This window comes from Polistes dominula, unplaced genomic scaffold (assembly GCF_049000335.1).
Source record: "Polistes dominula isolate Pdom_NZ unplaced genomic scaffold, Pdom_raw_medaka contig_37, whole genome shotgun sequence".
NCBI lineage: Eukaryota > Metazoa > Arthropoda > Insecta > Hymenoptera > Vespidae > Polistes > Polistes dominula.
Window position 1 is genome coordinate 3,655,467 of NW_028301169.1, and position 21,223 is coordinate 3,676,689.

Sequence of the window (21,223 nt, forward strand, 5' to 3'; positions counted from 1 at the left end):
TGTTATTATTTAATTTTTTTGTGTGTTACAAATATTAGATAAAATAATAAAAAAAAACAAACAAAGGAATAAAATTAACGTTTGATTATTTTGTTTTTTTTAACAAAAATGGCTATTATTTGTACAAGGTCAGTATTTATAACGAAGTATTCGGAATATATCTAGTAACGTTGATTCAATTTTATAAGTATTATAAATACTGACAAATTATTATTCAAAATAAATTAAATATTCTTATATATATATACTGAAGATTTATTTTACAAAATGTTAACATAATAATTAAAAGTAAATAAAAAGTAAACGCATGCAATGAATTTATCAAATCAATGCTTCTTTTTTTTGTTTAAATGCTACACTTTACATCTATTATTCTAATAGACGTAAAAGTACCTTTGGACATTTAAATTACTGTGTTCTCGACTACTCCTATTCTTTCTGGAAGTTTCCCGTTCTCTATAATCCCGATCATCCATTCGTTCCAAGGAAGCTGGCGATGAACATGCGCTACTACGATTCGTATGAGCTCCGGAATCCGTAGACAATCTTTGATGAGCCGGATAACTTTGAGAAACTTTCATAAAGACCGGTGGACCTTGATTAGGCGAATAAAGTGTATTTCTCTGAGAACAATGGGGCCAAAAATCGCAAGTACTGCTGTTGCAACGTAATTTGGTGTCTGGGCTGACAGAAAAATCTTGACCGGAACAAGTTGGATTGGTGTTAGGTGTAGTTGCACCTCGTTGAAGTGTCCTAGGTCTTCGAGATTGCTGCTGTTGTTGTTGTTGTTGCTGCTGTTGTTGCTGTTGCTGCTGTTGTTGTTGTTGTTGTTGCTGCTGCTGTTGTTGCTGTTGTTGTTGTATCGAACTATTATTGCTTTTCTGAGATTGCTGTTGTTGTTGTTTCGAAGATATGAAGTAGACATCGTAAGTAGCTTGATTGACTCTTCTCTGTTCTTGGTTATCGTCTCGACGTTCCTCGTGACGTTCGTATCGACTCGTTAGAAAGTTACGAGTTATAACACGACTTCGAGTACCATAGAGATATTCCGTGACAGCTTCAGCTTCGCGAAATAGTTCTTCGTTAAGGGCGTCGTCCGTCGATTGAACTTTTCCTGAAATATACGCGAAATCGATCGATCTTGACGATCTCATCAAACATTAGATGCAATACATATCGAATATAATTTGATACATGTTACTTACTGTTTTGTAAAGTGTAACGTTTGCTTCTTTCGTTTCCTCGTTCAGTCGGTAATTTAATCATCAATCGATGAGAATCGTTGGATTCTCTGGAATGATCTCTCACAGGTTGAGAAGCTGTACTCGGTGATCTCTTTTCCGGAAGTTGAAGACTCCTAGATCTCCTAACTCTAGATTGTAAAGAGTCAGGTGATGCTTGATTCGTCCTAGCACTCTGATGCTGTCTAGAAACGTTACCACGTCTGTGGAAATGATTTGGAGTGGGAGACCGTCCTTGTCTCTCGACACTACTCGAAGACGACGAGGAAGAAGTAGGCGAGTTAAAGGACAATTGTTTACCCGACTCGGAAGATCCTGGAGATCTTCTGAGTCCTTGTTGAGTTCTCGCATGATGACGAGTTTGCCTGTTAGACGGTGAAATTCTTTCGCCGTTAGCTCTTATAGATTCCGTCGACGAATTTAAAGCAGCTACGGGGGAGGATACCAAGCTGAGATTCAACGACGAGCTAGGATTATCGTCCTCGTCGCCGTCCTCGTATCCTTCCACCGAGGAATCCGTATTTTCGGCTAACCTAGGCATTGCCGATCTCGTAACGCAACTATCCAAACTTCTGAAGCCCATGGACGATGAGGACGATGACGAGGATTCCAAATATCTCTGGGCAAACTGAGATCTTCTAGAGGACGACTGATCCTCCAAAGATTTAGCTTGCGCCATACGATAGTGTTGCTGTTGTTGTTGCTGTTGTGTATTACTTGCTAACGTTGTTGCGTTTTGTCTACGTCTGGACGGTGCATTCGCAGATTTCCTCGAGGAGGATGGCAAGGAACTCCAATTGGTTTTAGGTGGCGAAGGAGGTGGACTGATTAAATCTGTATCGATAGCGTTAGATCTTGGCAGGAACGGAGCTTTCCCGTAATTACTACGTGACGTGGTATGCCTCGAAGAAGATCTCTTAGCAACGACGTCTTGAAAAGCAGGTGGTGGCGATATAATGGGTGTTATAGAGGGTGGCGAAAAGGATTCTGGAATGCTACGGGGTGACGTGCAAGCACTGGTACCACATGACTCGTAATCTTGACCATGCAAAGCGAGATAATCCGGTCTTTGACTGTCCAACCTCGATGAGAAATCTTGCGGACACTTTCCTGGCTCGCTGTTGCTGCAATGATAATCTGCCAATTTGATTGCTGCCCTTCTAGGTAAGGAAAGATTACCAGCTGCTGTGCTTGACAAACTGCTCTCGTAATTTATTCTTCGATTCTCGTCCAATGATCTTTGTTGTACTTGGACCCAACCCGAGCGACCCAGATAAACCCCGTCGACTTCTCGATCGCACCATCTGACAGGTGACAACTCCCGGCTGCAATTTCCACCGATGAATAATTCTCCGGAGGTGCCGGTACTGCCCGATAAAAAGGCACTCGTAGCAGCTTCTCGACGACGGGAATTTGATGACACCTGTTATCATTGTAACGTAAAATCGTACTTTTCTTATTATCCTTCTGGTATAGATATTTAATTTAATTTGTTTGTCCTCATGCAAAAATAATTACTAAAACAGCAAATGAAAATTGTTGATACAATAATCCCAGAACAATTTCGGGTTTCTTGAGTTCTTCGTAGAAGAGAAAACTCACCTGACCATGACTGTCCTGACGATGTTGCTTCAAACTTGACGTCGAAGTAGTAGTATCGTGACGTTTCAATGAAGGAATCGAACTACCTCTTGTGTAAGTGCCACGATTACTTCCACCGGTTGTCGTCGTTGTCGTCGTAGTCGACAACGATGACTTGCCTCTCGTACTGATCTGACTCTTGTTACTGCTAACGCTATAGGCTGATCCTTGCGAACCAACCTCCCAAGGATCCGACGTGTTGCACAGATGAACGATCGATAAGTTAGGACCTCTGTGAAGTATCGACAAAAAGAATAATCCCCATTTACCTAAATGCTTCTCATATTTTCTTTTTATTTTCTTTTGTACTTTTTCTTTCTCTTCTTCCTTTTCTTCATTCGTTCGTTCGTTTCTTTTAAACTCCCTTTTTTCGCTATTATTTCTCTTCTTGAAAATTCGTGGATGCTGACTCAAGGACGCAGGAAAAAAAGCGTTATTTAGCCTAAGGCCTCATCACACACACATACACTCACGCTTACTCATTCTCATATACTTTGAAAGATACACACACAGAGACACTATCTCTCGAGAAAACTCATACTAATGCATAACTTTTATCGGTATACTCAGCCTTTTTTTTTATTTCTCTCTTTTTTTCCCCCTCATTTTATTACATCCACGAGATTGTGCCGTACGATAAAAACTAGAATGCACTCTTTTCTTCATTTCCCAACGCGTACTCTCTCTTTCTCATTTTCTCTTTCTCTTGTAATCTGCATATTCATACCGGTGGGATGTTAATACTACTGTGCAGACAGAAAAAGAGAGGGAGAGGGGTGAGGAGGGGAGGAATAGGATGTGCTTTCCGAAATAGTCAATGTCCTATCGATGATCGATCATCGATGTCTCGATTGGAATGAAATACACGTTCAAGTGGCAGACCACTCATTCTCATAAAGATGATTGGTGTTACCGATCATTTTCAGATACGGTTATCGATCATTATCACGATGATAATTCATTGCAATGTCGTTCGATGATTTTCCTCTTTCAAAATGATCAAACATTTTTGTATTTGTTCGCGTACAAACATACGTACATATAATACACACATACATACATACATTTATACGTATATATTCTAAGAACGTGGAAGATGATACCGTTTTCTCTCCTTTCACACAGAACCACTTGTAAATATTCATAGAAAGCCTTGGAGATCGTGATATACCTTAGAAAACAAGGACCGAGTTGTATGGTAAATAAACATGTCGTGGGAAATGCGAATGGTTGAAGTGGATAGTTGGGATAGAGTGAAGAGCGAAAGGGGGAGTTACAAGGGGAAATGGGAGAAGGGTTGGTAAAAAAAGGTGGGGAGCATTTATCTTCCTTCGGAACGTCCACACAAAGCTAATCCCTCTTCTTCGGAGATACACGATACGTACAGGTAAGCACCTATATATCCCGTGAGATTTGAGAATATACGAGAGGAAAACTTGTACTTCTCTTATACTTCAATGAAAGTAATGCGAACGATTCCTGTATTCGAACTATTTTATCCTCTATATCTGTTTTGTTCGATGATTTTTTTTCCTCCCAGTTCCAGTAAAAATCAATTGTAATCATTTTTCTAATAAATAAGTTCTCTACGAGTTGCGATTATTTAATTTACGAGGATTATCTGAGTAAAACGAAGGAGATACGATATTAATTTATTAAATTGACACCTACTTGAATTAACGTTCGTTCGAAGATGAAGGAGGAAGCGTAAATTGGTTGGCAGAACTTTGAGTAAATTTTCAAATTGATTTATAAAGTAAGAAACGAGAATAGAGATCGTTTTCAAATAGAATTATATATGTGTAAGATTTTCTATAATAGGATTGGCACAAAAATTCTTCGATTTAATTATACTTTAATAAAGGAATAAATAAAAAACGGGGAATTAGAGTTCTCTTTCTAAACGAAATAATAATTTTACTTATAAAACGTAGGAAGAAAGTAAGGAAATTTTATTTTGTTAAACATAATCCTAATAAATTCTAAAGTAAGGGTATAATAAATAAGTACCGATAAAAACGAAAAATAGAATAGAATAAAATAAAAGACAATAAAACAAAATAAAATAAAATAAAATAAAATAAAATAAAATAAAATAAAATAGTAAAATAAGTCAATAAATTGTCTTTTCTTCCTTATTTTCTTTCCATTTCATTATTCTTTCATTCTATTTTTCTCTTCACCATACAAAGATAGAAAAGCTATACACAATACATTGCATATGGATAAGTCGAAAATATTATTTCAGTGAGCACACAGCATCCTTTATATAAGGGTATATAACCAGACTCCGAAAATGAATATAGCGTGGGTCGATACGACAGGTCGCTTAATATGGTTTCGCGCGTGCAGACGACACACACGCATACACACACACATAAACAAGCCCTTACTATTTTTGGATATCTCATATAGGATAAAACGGATATAACAGTTAACGATTAATTATATTTACCTTTTAACCGACATTCCTGTTCCTTTTTTTTTCCTCCTACACTGAACACACTCCAAATAATATATCACGATTTAACACACACATTATTATTCTTGATTTATTTTCTTCTTCTTTCTTTTATATATATATACGAAGAAATGTGTTTTTTTTTTAACTCCTCGTTGATTAAAGAAACATGAAAATAACTTGAGCACTTTGAAATTAAACGTTATTTGGTTTTTTGGTACTGTTGTTATTTATTTTTTTTTTGTTCTCTCGAACGAACAATACACATCTCTTCTCTCTCTCTCTCTCTTTTTGAAACTTTCTTTTCGAAAAGAATTTCTTATTCGAAAATTCAACTCTTTCTCTCACTACTAACTCACTGGGTGAATTTTAAATTCCACTGTGTAAACAAGCTACGGCTCTCTCAGCGGGTGAGATCAACGTGCACCGAAGAAAAAAAAAGAAAAAGGAAGAGGAAGAAGAAGAAGAAGATTGGAAAGAGAGGAAGTGGTTGCTAGTAGGGTTCTATCGATCTTCATGAAAGTTACATTGGACGTATGTACCAACGGAGTAGTCTACACGATGTACAACGGGAAAGTGGATAAAAGAGAATGAGAGAGAGAGAGAGAGAGAGAGAGAGAACGGGGAAGAGATACTCGTCGGAGTTTACACCGTACGAATTAATTCCTATTTAATGCTCTACATGTGCTACGGAAAAAGAAAATCCATTCTCCGTTGGGTATTAGAAAAACTCAAAAAGCTGGATAAATTGCGTCCCAACGTCGTTTTTTCTTTTCTTTTTACTCAACAAAAGAATTTTCTTCACTTTTTTTCCCCTTTATCTACACGATACTTCCTTGTATATATAATATTTTTTATCCGTATTATTTTTTAAACAATTTTAATATTATACAAGTAAATAAGAACAAGTTGTTTATTTGCAAGATTTTTAAACGAAGAAAGAATAGAAAACACACGAAAAATAAAACCACGTTAAATAGTCGAGGAAGAAAAGTGTATAATACGTGATTTACCTTTCAACACGTGTGCCCGTATTACCGCCGATGTCACCGGTGTCTGTAGCTGGACTGACTCTACGGGGTGGGAGGGCAGGTGCCTGGCCCGAGGACGAACCAGAAACAGGCCCTCCGATAACGCCCACGTTGCTGCTTCCCCCACGTGTACCTTCATCCGTCGAGTGTTGCCGCGAGGATTGGGAAGTTTGTGACAGCCAACGTAATCCTGTTAATCCTGTGTTCCTCGCAATAGAAGTGATTATTGCCGTTGAACCTGCAGTCGAACCCACGCCACTCGATAAAGTCCCAGATAAAGTTCCTGATACTGATGATGATGATGATTGTTGTTGTTGTTGTTGTTGCTGCTGCTGTTGTTGTTGCTGTTGTTGATAATGAGCCAAGTTACTGCTGTCCAACGAAGTACTCTATAATTATAGTTAGTTTTTTTTAATATGTTTTATTGTCTTTTTTATTGTTATTATTATTATTATTATAATTTGTTGGAAGATATGATGAGTTAAATAAATAAATATTATATGAAATATATATTATCTAAATGGATAGTAAAAATAATAATCTTTCTTGTCATTATCATCATCATCATCATCGTCATCATCATCATCATCATCATCATCGCGAAGTTGTTCGCATGAAATGAAGGAAAAACGTGAATCTGAGAGACGAGAAATGATGACCCGTTTCGAATCGATTATAGTTTGCTCGTTCGTCTTGGAATAATTGAAAATGCGAAGAGAAAGATCTAAACGCGATGTTAAAACAATCAAAAAATAGAATCTAATACCTTATTATTCTTCATCTTTCACTTCTACTTAACTATTTAAAGCGAATGAAAATTACGAAAACTTTCTCTCATTCCCACGATACTTGGTGTTATATCATAAATATATTTTCCAACTTTAATTACATTTCGGTCATTTTGTCACGTTATAGGAGAAAGGGGGGAGGAGCCGATTAAATTCCACTATAGTAATTAACTCGAGTCTGACCGTAGAAAGGTACACCTTTAACCAAGTAAGACAAGAAATAAGAGAAATAGACAGAAAGAGAAACAGAGAAAGAAAAGTTTTAATTGTTTTCACAGAAGAAAACGAGTAAAAGTAGTAGTAGTCGAAGGTACCATAATTTTGTGGGGTTTGGGTATCCTAAAACACCATTCAAATTCGAAGTCAAGGTAAGTTTTAACAAATGAGTTAGTAAGTGAGTAAGTAAATGAGAATAAGATAGTATATATATATATATATATGATGTGTGTGTAAGTGTGTGTGTATAGGTGTAAGAGAAAAGGGGAGAGAAGATTGGTGAAAAGTTGAAGTTACTCCGAGAGGGTTTGAGCAGAAACGTTGTAATGGACTTCTTAAAGGCCCTTGCTTGCTTTCTAAAAGCAACATAACTGATCTGAGTATATGTGTATGCAAATGTATGGTAACTTCTGGTTTATAGGTATATAAGTATGATATGTATAAGGTATAGACATATATATATATATAACTGGGCGCCATTATCGTGACACACTATACAACCTAAACGCGTTCGTACGCAAGAGAAGAAGTGAGTCGTGTCGACGAAGAACTTGGGTTCTACTTCCAAATACGGGAGAGAAGCAAACACGTATAGTAAGAAGGTTCTTCTGACCGACCGGCTACGCAACTCTTTTCGATGAAAGTATTTTTATCTCTTGGTCGTACGTCGTCAAGCGGGAAGAACTCGTCCATCGACCCTGCCCCTTTCCATCTAACCATCCATCGAGAATCAAAGATCACTCACTACTTCTCAAGTACGTACACTAACGTACTACTTCTCTTTATTAACTATCTCATAAATTTTTATTTAAATTTTATTTCCCATCGAATAATAACTTCAATCGTGTCTATATAAACTTTAGATCTAATATACAAATGTATTTATTTTTCATCGATATGTTTCAATAACTTTTATTCGATATTTTGTATTATTTGTCATTATTTGTATAATAAATATTTCATTGTTTGTTGGATTTTAAATATATTATAAGTATTTATAATAGGGTTGGAATTATGTCAAGGTTTTATAACAATATTTAATTATAAATATTGATTAGAAATATTTAAAAATAATAAATGACGATCAATTGCATATTGTAAAGTGAAATTGTAATTATTTATCCAAATAATTCAATTTTATAATAATTTAATTGCATTAATCGACTTTCTCTATGAATTTCTATAACATACTTAAAAATAAATCTTGGATAATATAAAATGTTGAGCGCGTAAGTACTAGAAGAAAATATTATTGAAACACAAATTGAAGAGAAAAGATTAATGATCGAAAACTTACGTTCAAGTGATTCTTCCTCGAGGTAATCGTAGTGTCTTGCAAGGATCCTCGCGAATAATGTTTCGCAAAGACCTCGACGAGTCTTGATCTACCAGAAGTTGGAACATTGGTTTTTGATTTGGTTGTACCTGGTGGTGGTGAGCCATCGGTTTTTCCAGACAAATTTGGATTACTACTCTTACGTTCGGGAAACACAAGGTGTTCTATGTTAGGTGTGTAACCTGGATCACTTCTGACAATGTCCTGAAGTGAACGACCTGTACTAGAACCACCATTGCTAAAAAGATAATAAGACAAAAATATCAATGAAATAAATAAAAATGAGATTTTTTAATTTATGCGTTGGACGAGATGGAACATTTTAATTGGAACATTAAATTATTTAAATGGAACGCGTATTGCGATAAGATAACTTCTTTTTCCTTTCTTTTTTATTTTTTTTAAATATTTTAAGGCAATCACTATTTCTTTTTTTTTTTTTAATGGAAATGTATACTTTTTATTATCTATAATAAAAATTAATTAAAATATGAGTGAAAGATATAATAAATATTTGTTGAAATAAAGTAAAAATAATAACAAGTAAATAATTATTGTAAAAGAGTGATGCTTTTTATATTCGATATTTAAATTAAAATATCTCCTACATTAATTACTTTTTATAGAAAAACCTTGGCCTACATTTACTAACATATTTAAAGAACGTTTAATTCAAACTATAAAAAAGGCATAAAAAATAACCCATTACCTCGAAATCCCTTACAAAAATGGCCTTGGAAAAAAAGATCTCACATGTTACCTTCGAACAATGTTACTCTTGGTTGTTAATAATAAAAATGTTTCATGTTCCAATTAAAATAACTGTATTTACGTATCACACACATATACTAAGTTTGTATATGCATATATATTAATAAACGTGTAAAAACAAAACCGTTTTTAATAGTTGCATGATTAATTAAGGAGAAACAATCGATAACAGGGATGGTTTTTTGCTTGATTTTTTACGTGTAAAAACTGATATCCATTCATTCATCGGTTACAGCTTTTTCTAGTGGATTCAAAATGCAATAGACGTGTAAAAGGGTGAGTTAATACATAGATAACGGAATATATATACACATACGCACACAACATGGGAGAAAAAGCGGCCGACTGGGAGACAAAAGCCACAAGAAAGAAAGAGAATAAAAGAGAGAGAGAGAGAGAGAGAGAGAGAAAGCTTGATAAAGAACTGAGTTTAAAGGTAGAGATATATCAACGTGTTGTGCAAGTACGTTCCTTAATATATGTATACATAAAAACACATACACAAAAACATACACACAACGAGCCGCACACGCATACGCACACGCACGTAACCGGTTAGATTAAAGGGGGTTAATTATGCAGAACGGTGAAAACCGTGGGCGGTTTACAGTAAGCCAATTTATGCGGATACTTCTACATAGTGAACAAGAGGGGAAACGGGAGGAAGAAGAGGAGGAGGAGGAAAATAGAAGGGTGGTGGGTTATCTATGTTGGTCTATGGTTAACTTGAAAAAATATTCAAATCGATTTAACGGCCATAATGAAAAAGGAAAGTTAACGAGTACCGCGAACTTATGTACAACAACTAGATCATGTGATTTCTAACTGTATAGTTATCTAACGTAAAGGTTAAAGTATCTTTCATTTGAAATATTCCGATGATCCGGAATTGATTGAAAAGTATTTTACAAATTGTATCATCGATACAAATATATTAACATTACGTTATGACTGAGATTTATTTATTATTATTCTTATAATATCTGTAACATTGTTATCAAATGAAAAAAAAAATTGTAATGATATTGATAAACACTTATGTAATCTAAAGAAATCACAAAAATATTTCAAAGATTTTTATATTCACATCTGTAGAATGATACGAAGTTTTACGTATAATGAAGTAGATATGATATATGTGTTGAAACTACTTTTTTGATCGAATATAAATACGAAAAGTTAGCTTAAATGTCAATGCCACAAACTATAATGTAAACGTACAATTTACAAAAAGCCAAAAAACAAACTTGTTGATACACGGTGCTTATTTTGTCTAAGTTTTACTCATCGATTCCTTAGCAAACCTTTGCTTTACCACCCACTCATCGTCGTCGTCGTCGTCTTTGTTTTATTTTATTGAATTGGAAAAACAAACAGGGGAAAAAGAAAGAGATGAGATGAGATGAGATAAGATGAAATCACCTTGGTGTAAATCCTTGAGTTTGCCTTTGACCGCGTCTCTTGCTGCTACCACGACCGTGCTTGATGTTCGTAGCTTCGGCGAGTTGCAGCAAGCGGCTGCGATGCTGTCGCAACAACGGGTCCTCACGACGATTCATTCTATCCTGCGCATCTGGACACTTCTGCTTCCTGCATTCTGCGAATAGTTAAATCACTTTGATATATATACGCGATAATGTATGACGACAAGATATAAAACTCTTAGAAAGAATATTTTTTTCTTTTTTCCCAAACCTCCATTCTCTTATCTCACCGTCATACTCATAAGAAAGCATTTTAATTAATTTTAAGGATTCTTTTTGCTTTATACCAATCTTTTGAAAATGATTTAATAATTGTGAAAATTTATTGAATAATTTATTATTATTATTATTTTTTTTTTCTTTCAAAACCATAGCTTTAGTTGGTTTTCTTGGAAGAATTTTTGGGCAATATTATTATTATTAGTAGTAGCTTCATTATTGTATAAGATTATGCCAACGATAATGTATATGGTGAGTACGAGAAAATAATGTGTTCATGTTTGCTTATTTTTCTCTTATTCTTTATATTATACAATTTTAAATTTGTTAATTAATTTTTCGATAACCTTTTAATAATTAATCTTTTTTTAAAAACGTTAGAACGTTAAAAGGTTTCGTTAAATAAAATTATTACCATGTGTAAAATTTTTTATTTCTATGATAATAAATGATGAACCACGAAAAAATATGGCTTCTATGTTTGCTTACTTTTTCTTATTCTTGAATAAAAAATAATTCCATTTTTTTAAATTAATTTTTCCATAATCATTTGATTATTCATTCTTTTCAAAATCGTTAAAAAATTACAAAAGTTTTCGTTGAATTAATTATTATTATTACGAGTATGATAATGGAATAAAATTACAATTAACGATGGTAAATTGAAAAAACAATGTAAAATATGATTCTATTTCATTTTTTTTTCTAATGGTTTCTATATAATACAAAAATATTATTTTACCAATTAAAATAAATTAGCATTATTCTAAAAAAAAAAGTTCGATTATTTCTCCCTTTGGTTTAAAAAAATAATCTAAATTATTGAAACCTTTATCGATAAAGTAAAAAAAAAGGTTAATCATGAAAGAAATAGTTGGAACGAAAAATCGTTTGAAGTATGTACTATTACTAAAATCGTAAGAAACGTCATCCTGATCTCTGTTTTTAATCGTATAAAAAGATCTGACTTGACGCTTCTCAAACTATGTCCTTGATTTATCTCACTTCACTTTGAAGTCACGTAACAGAAAAGCTCTCGTTTCCTCATCTTTTGTTATACCAGTGGAAAGCAGTTTCGTATCGGCGTTATTTCCGCTCTTTGCTTCGAACTGAAGAACGAGGAGAACCTCCTTCTTCTTCTTCCTTTCTGTTTCACGGTCGAAACGATTTGCCTTAGCGAGTTTAAACGAAAAAGAAAGAGATAGAAACTGACATACAGAGCGAGAGAAAGAGAGAGAGAGAGAAAGAGAGATTTCAGTATCTTTGCAATCTCCGTTAGATAAAATTTGCAGTAAACTAAGTTGCTCTTGCTGCTCAACTCATATTCATAAAGTACCGTGTCTAACTTGTTCGGTGTCAAAGTGGAATTAAAAGGGAGCTTTCTCGCCGCAGGCTTCTCTCTCTCTCTCTCTCTCTTCCATTTTTTTCTATTGCAAACATATACGAACACTCTCACGCTTTCTAACATTTTTTTTTATTCTTCTTCTTTTTTACCGTATCGTTGCAAATTTAATCTAAATACAATTTGTTGAAACAAGATTAAATAATAGTATTCATTTTAAGTTGTTTGTTTCTTTTTTATTTTTTTTTTTTTTTACGTGTTTTAAGTCCAATATATATGTATATACCTTTCTTCCTTTCTCACTTACATTTTGCAACAACATTCTCTTTATCTATCTCTTTCTATTTCTTTAACTGTATCGTTGCAAAATTAATCCAAACGTGATTTGTTGAAACAAAATTAAATAATAGTTTTCATTTTAAGTTTTTCTTTTTCATTTTTTTTTTTTTTTTATTTGTTTTTAGTGCAATATTGTGAGTATTGAAAATACATAGGAATCCTTTCACTCTTTCTCACTTACATTCACAACCACATTTTCTCTCTCTCTCTCTCTCTTTTTTTCTTTCTTTAACTATATAGTTGCAAATTTAATTCAAACGTGATTTTTTAAAACAAGATTAAATAATAATATTCATTTTGAGTTTTTTTCTCTCTGTTCTTTTTTATTTTACATGTTCTAAGTTCAATATTGAATAAAATGAATTCAGTTTTGTTTAAATATAGATATTTTTCTTTTATATTCATTCAATAAAATCAATATCATTATATTTTTATAAATTCATTAGCAAACGCTTTGGTTTAGAGGTTACTTTTTTTTTTAATGTATATAAGTTCATTTGAAACCATGAATAATTGAGACAATTTTTCTTTTTGATTGTTATTAATTTGTAATTTTTAATTATGATCGCGTTTTAAATCGAACAGGAAAAGTGACAATAAATCTTTCTGTATGTTTTTCTTATATGGTTTAGTTTTGTTTCGTAATTTATAAAATTGATATTTCGTGTATCTCTAATTGATGATTATTAAAAATTGTATAGAATCATTGATGCTAAACAAATTTCATTTAACGAAATTATTAATTATTAAAATTAAACATATTTGTGAAATTGTATTAATATAAATATAAATATATTTCGCAAATATTTCGTAATTCAATAATACACAAAAAAAAACTCTTAAAATATCTCAATATAAATTAATAAAATAAAAAGTAAATGGGAATTACAAATAGGTTTATAATATTTTTAAAAACACAAACTCATATTATGATAATATTAATGATAAATATAAAAAAAAAAATATAATGTTATCCAATTCCATCTAAAATAAGCTTTTTGTAAATTATCCTAATGTAAGTTACATTTAACTGGTGACCTCATGAAAAACTCATTTGTTTCTCAGCTTGTGGGCTCCATATCGTGAACCTTAATCGATATACCTTGCAAGAGTGGTTCCCTCTTAGAATACCAAATTAAATTCGTTTAGCTATTAAAATATTAGAAAAAAAATACGTAACAAACTTACGAGTTTAATAAAATAATATATCCTTCGAAATAGAATTTTGCAAAAATAAAAAATAAAAATTAAAAAGAAATATATTAAAGAAAGTACCAGAATTGTAAAGATATATATTTCGAGGACATGAAAAATACATCGAAATAAAAACGAAGTGCACAGCAGGATTTTTCACAAATTTTTTTATTCTCCTGAAATAAACTGAATTATCGAGGATAATGGAAGAGGAAAAGGAAACATATAAAACTTTTCTCATAATTCGTGAAATATGTAAAATACGTAAATTGGGAATGATTTAAAACAAAACAAAAAAAGAGAAAAGAGATAGAAGAAGAAAAATGAATTGAATTTCAAAAGTATAAAACGACTTCCACTTCTATTTTTTTTTCTTATTATTTTGTTTTTTTTTCATACTTCCTTTTCCTTTCCTTCGGACGATTACGTAAAGAAGTGTCTTCTTGTATTATAAAAAAAAATCTTTAGAAAATCTGACCAACTATTTATCTATATCACTGTTTTAAAAATACATATTCTATTTACTTCGATGTTCTAAAACACATACACACACATACAGCTTCTTACACACTTATGTATGAAACGTACAAACATATGTATATATACGCTTATGTATCAGACATATAAATACATACATACACACATGAATCTATAAAACATATTTATACATACATACAAACACTTATGTATAAAACAGAAATATATATATATATATATATATGTAATGTATATATACTATATATATATATATATATATATATATATATATATATATATATGTATGTAAACATACTTATATAAGATAGTATATGGTATATAGGAAGAAAAATAGGTTACAGAGACTTGCTGGTACATCTCTCATGTAAAACACGATTCGTTGTAGGTTTGTTCAGCACTCTGTATATAATGGAAGTATGGAAGGGAAAGGACGCACGTAACCCTCCGGCAAAAGTTATCATGGGTTTCGAATATCGTTTTGCCGATCGCGGTAGCACGTAATAATTACATCAAAATCCATGATAGAACGAGAGGCCAAGTTAAAACTGGGTCGTTCGACGAGTTGTTTTTCGTTTATACATATTTTATAATAGCTATATGTACCTACGTACGTATATATAATAAATAGTAATATATCGTCAAATAAACATAATATTAAAAATCAAATTGATATTCAAATTCGAATTTTTTTCTCCACTGTTCGCTTTCCTTTTATTTTATTCTTTTTCTTCTTGTGATTAAGTTGTTTTGTATTATCATTTATCATCAGAATGCTTCTTATTTCAATTAAATTACTTTCAAATATAATTTCAGTAAATAAAAAAATATTTTTTGTTCCTTAAAAACAGATCATTTTTGTGCGTCAACTATTTTCCATGAAATTGTTGTGTTTTCTTTTTCAATTAACAATTTTTAATGTTATATTACAAAAAGCAGTGTATCATATATTATACTGTATTAAGTATATATTTAAATCAAAAATAAAAGAAAAAATAATTTTTAAATTCACGTACTGATATATATGGACTAACAAAATATCCTAAAACTGATTAAATGAATGAGATTACAAAAAAAAAAAGGAAAAGAAAATATGTGTGTTCATATTATTTAAGTACATTATTAGAAAGTACATCCCTATCAGTTACAAAGGGCTACTTTGGATATTTTATTGTTACTATTCTAATTTAAATGTGTTTATTTTTACATGGTTGTTAGTTAAAAAGTTTTGATTTTTTATAAAAAAAAAAAAGAAAGAAAAATCCGAAAAAAGTAGTTTCTATGTTAAGCTCAAAACTTTTCAACCTACCTGGATATATAAAATTTTTGAAAGAAATTTTATAAGAGAAGGGTGTTGGGTGTGTATGTATGAGGGGAGGGGACAAAATTTGTTTTCAACAGGTACTTTTTGGTACTGATTTCTTACGTGTGATTTCTACGTGAGAATTATAGTGACGTTAGTGATAAAACGGTGAGAGTAGTATGCCTTGCGGGAAATAAGGTGGTGTGAACGTATTCTCGAGTACCTCTTCATTATCTCTCACTTTCTCCCAGTATCTTTCTATCTTCTATACACTCTCATTCTCTCTTTCTAACACTTTCCATCTTTCTTTACCAACAGACAAGTTCTGTGTTAAGCGTTTTTTTACGAACCTTCCATTCTACTACGATTGAAACGACCTCGTTTTCCGTTCCAAATTTTATTTTTGCAACGAAGCTTCTTCTTCGATGTTCTAAATAAAAAAACATAAAAATAAAAAAGAAAAAAAGAAAAGAAAAAAAGAAAAATGTCAAACATGTATTAGAGAGGAAAATTATTATTTAAATAAAAATTCATTGATTTCAACGTGAATTTTTTTTTCTTTTTTTTCTTTAAACTCTGCTAACGATTACAGTTCTAGTTCATTTTTCTTGTTCTTTTTTTTTTAAATATAAATAAATAAATAAATAAATAAAAAGTACACGTACATAAATAGAGTAATTGAGCTAGGGATTACAGAAACAAAATTCAAAATGGAAAACGGCATTTTCATCGTTCGACGCGTGTTTCGTTTCGCAAATCGTTACGGTCCGTGGTAAACCACTTCATAAATTACAAATTCTGATTGGGATTTACGAGGACAGGATGAGGTTTGTCATTTAAAGCGGACCACTGCCCTGCTAACTTGGACTTTGCCAATGTTCATCCAATGAAAAACGTCCGTTTTTTTCCAAAGAAAAGAAAAAAAACGAAAAGTGAATAAAAATGATAAGTAAAAAGTTATATTATTTTGACCTTTTAATTTTAATCTATTCAAATTTGTTTATTTCATATTTCGATAAAATAAAATGTATACGAATATAATAAATGAAGTGCTTACTCGATTTTTTTATTTATTTTTTTTTTTAAATAAATAAGATATACGATGAATTATATGTAAAATGTATATTTGATTGGATAATAAATAATCTCGTATAACAATAAAATGTTGAATAATTTTTTGATACAATAATACTATAGATATTGGATATATATGATATCAAAATACGTATTTTTAATAAACAACAAAAAGGAAATTATTTCGATGCAAAATACGAGGGTGGATTGTAAAGTTTTGAGTCTCGAAAATATAAACCAAAAGTAAAATAGAAAAAAAAAAGGTAAATTTGACCTAAAATTGCTAATCTACTCGTATATTGTCTTTTAATTGATTATATTAAAAACAAAATACCAATGTTATAATACTCCTTAGTAATATAAATAATTGGTATTATTTATTAACGAGCTAAATATTTTCTAAAAAAAAATAAAAAAATAATATCTTTATCGAAGCGTATAATATATATATATATATATACATACATGCAAATTGCAATCTCTCTGAGAAACACGTATGAGATACTTATTTACATGCATGCATGCATGTATTATATGTATGTGTAGAATGGAAATGAATATTAAGGTATAGTACGTGTTGCGTTTGGTATAGTATATACAATCTAATCTAGAAAATACTAGAAGAGACCAAGAAACATTTCGTTTGAAGCTTTAGTTTGTAACATCTTATGTTAGTTATAGAACGTATGGCCTCGAAGGAGGTCACGTAACGTTGATAACCCGAATCCAGATATGTCTGACATGTATTCCAGGATCATTGCCAATTCCCACGAGCGTCTTGAGATTGCTACTGAACATGTGACAAATAAAACAGTAGAAAAATAATCTACCTCGTAAATAATAATTTAAATGAAAGAAAGGACGAAAGGAAGGAAGGAAGGTAGGATGACTACTTTGCTTGTTAATCCTCCTCGTAAAACTTAGAAAAGATTTCGAAATATCTTGAGAGAGTTGTTTGATATAATTTATGTAATGAAAATTTATATCATAACACCGGTCACGTAACAATTAGTAAACGTGTATTTTCGGGAGAATGTGTTCGTTAAAATGTTTAAAAAAAGAATAAAAAAAGAAAAATAATTTTTCTTAAATACATCTGTACTGTTTAATGTTTTCGTTATTAATAATGTTAATCCATTATCCGCTAAAGGCATTTTTTGGAGACGCATTTAAAAAATTTTTTTTAATAACTGCAACTTCAGAATGAAATATATTCGTTAAAATTATGAGATCTTACCTTGTGCTTCATAAAAATATTAAAAATTCTCTCACTATTTTATTTTAAATCAATAATGAATAATATAAAATAATTTTTATATTTAAATAAAAAATAAAAAAATAATTATTGCAATAATTGTTGTATTTGGTTAGTATGAATATCATTACACAGTTTATTTAATTTTTTTTTCATTTTTGTATTGTGGCGGCTAATGGGTTAAATATATTATTATCAAGTGTTTTTAGCAATTAAAATATTATTTTCTTAATATTTTGTTGTTGTTTTCTTATTTTCATAAAAAGAAAAAGTATTGTAAACTTTATACACACACACTACGAAATATATTTCAGTAATTAAAACGTTCTATGCAAGTATTGTTTATTTGAAAGATAGAAAGAAATATATTTTATAATTATATATTTATTCGTACGCGAAATTTTCTAATATTTCTTTTCTCGATAGAACAATATTTACAAAAATATATAAAATTGTATTTTTTCTTTTTAGATATATTTGTACATTTTTATTTAAATGTAAAATAATAATAATAATGTTGTTATATATTTATTTATTATTTGAAGTACAAACTAGTATATAAAAATTGTAATAAAATTCATTGATATATATGATATATATTTTGAAAAAACTTTATTCTAATTTTCTCTATTATTTTTACGGTAAATAAACAAAAACAAAAGAGGTAGAGGGGGACAAAAAAAATGATAGCGAAAGATTACGTGGGAGATCGTTTTATTCAACGTGAAATTTATTTTTAACGATGCTCTTACACATTCGAGTGCATCGATGTATCGATATATTATATATATACAGGGTGGAGTATTTAAAAGTGGAACATATAAATATCTTCGTTATTTATGATTTTGCGGGGGAAAAATCCCGAGGACACGGTTACACTATTTCCATGCGAAGGGATGGATATCAAATAATACATTTCTTTCTTTTTGCTTTTGAATACCACTTTTTCAAAAGATTTTTCAAAATAATCATTATCAATCCTAATTAAAATATCATTTTAACTAACAATTCTTCATCAACTGATGAATAAAAAAAACTACACGATTCCATTAAAAAAAAAAAAAATGAGTGTTTTGATACATTTTCTTAAAATGGGGTGGAACTTTATAAAAACAAGATAAAAAATAATACAAAATTTATCTTACAACTTAATACATACATATAAATATATACATATATATTTTTATCGAGTAAAATTTTATTCGCAAAAATATTTATCTAGTCGATCAATAATGTTATTTCAATTGGATAAAAATACGAAGAGAGAAAAAATGAAGAAAAAGAAAAAAAAATGTTTCGCATGTATGTTGATTTAAATGTTCCAATAACGATCATCATCTTTCGATAAATGAAAAAAAGAAAAAAAGCTTCGATTATCCATATCGGTTCTAGGAGAATTTTATTTTATTTTATTTTTGTCGATCGAACAAAAAAAAAATACAAAAAAAAAAAAATAAAGAAAGAAGAAAAAGGTCGAGATGTTAGAAGTACAATAGCTTGGAAAGATGGTGTGCGATCTTGGAAGAGGACAACGGACAACGGCTTCTCTATTATCCTTTGGAATCCTTTCTCTTATGGTACCCGTTCAGCAACGCGGAAAAAAGAAATGGGAGAGAGAGAGGAGAGAGAGAGAGCTTTTGACGGAATAAAAGAAAACGGAAACTACGAGAATGAGACATGGACGAGGTAGAGGCCTGCTGCAAGAAGAGCTTTTAGGATAAGTAAGCTCTTACGGTGTGCTTGCACGGTTTACTTTTCTTTCTTATCAAACTCGACTCGATTTTTCTTTCCACGTATAAAGAATCGTTCACTTTAGTTTTCTTTTATAATATTATATATACATATATATATCTTTTTTTCTTTTTTTTTTTTTTTCAATAACATTCTTAACAGATATCAAAATATTTCACGTACTAATATTAACACTAGATTTACGGATGTTTTGTTCATTATTTTTTAATGACGTAATAACATTGTTTGAATAAAGGATTGAGTAAAGGAATTGAACTAATATTTACGTATATTTCATTACGTAACTAAAAACCAATAAGTTTTCAAAAAATAGTATTTAAATTTTATAAATATATAAAATAATCAAATGTTCAATGAGTCAAATTGGCTCAATTCGTAAATCTAGTGTTAAAATATCAAATAACTTATATTTTCTTTGTTTTTTTTTATTTTTATATTTTTTTATTATTGTATGTATTTGTAATTTTTAAACGTATTTATACGTTTCTATTTAAAAATTTTTAAATCTAATATTTTAAATATTATTACCAATCAAATAATTTTTTAAATACTATAAATTATATATAATAATAATTTAAAATAATTATTTTATATATACTATATTTTATTTATTATATTTGAGGATAATATTAGAAGGTTCCTGAAAAAAATAGGATACGAAGACCGTGAATGGAAAAATCGCGTTCAGGAATGGGAACAATGTCGGGATTTGGTATTTGCGGCAATGAATTTTCGAGTTCCTAATGCCAATTATTAATTTCATTAATTTATTATATTTATAATATTTTTATATTTAATATTTAATAATTTTTTAAATATTATAATAAAAATAATATTTTAAATAGTATTACCTATCAAATACCTATTGATATATTTATTATTTATTATTATTATTTTTTAATAATCGTACTTTTTTTAAGGTTTTAGAAATTTAATATTTTACATTTTAATTTATATTTATTATTACTAAAATAATAATTATTATTATTTGATGTCATAATAATAATAATAATAATAATAATAAAAATAATAATAATAATAATAGTTGTTGTCATTATTATTAGTATCATATATTATTTATCATTATTGGAATTGTACAATTGGGTCGACGTTACGATTGGTTGCACGGATTAGGTCGATCACAAGTTCTCGGTGGTTCTCAACGAATTTTTCCGGCCCTACTGCCAGTGGTGGGCATTTATTGCTAATTAATACGGGAAATGTTTTTGCATATATTATATAGGTGTTATTTCGATAAAATATCAACTAACGGGAAAATGT

The 21,223-nt window shown here is 30.4% G+C and overlaps 1 protein-coding gene across 4 annotated transcripts in view; it reads right to left on the reverse strand.

Annotated features, from left to right (window-relative positions):
* Nucleotides 1-21,223, reverse strand: part of RhoGEF3 (Rho guanine nucleotide exchange factor 3) — a 184,190-nt gene that overhangs the window by 95,491 nt on the left and 67,476 nt on the right. For all 4 annotated transcript variants that reach the window (XM_015322101.2, XM_089179127.1, XM_015322100.2 and 1 more), the window contains exons 3-8: nt 10,908-11,082; nt 8,676-8,952; nt 6,357-6,763; nt 2,844-3,114; nt 1,206-2,664; nt 394-1,114 (exon numbers count right to left, since the gene is read on the reverse strand). In XM_015322101.2, the coding sequence (XP_015177587.2) occupies nt 394-1,114; nt 1,206-2,664; nt 2,844-3,114; nt 6,357-6,763; nt 8,676-8,952; nt 10,908-11,044 (3,272 nt within the window). In that variant the 5' untranslated portion in view covers nt 11,045-11,082. The remainder of the gene's footprint in view (nt 1-393; nt 1,115-1,205; nt 2,665-2,843; nt 3,115-6,356; nt 6,764-8,675; nt 8,953-10,907; nt 11,083-21,223) is intronic.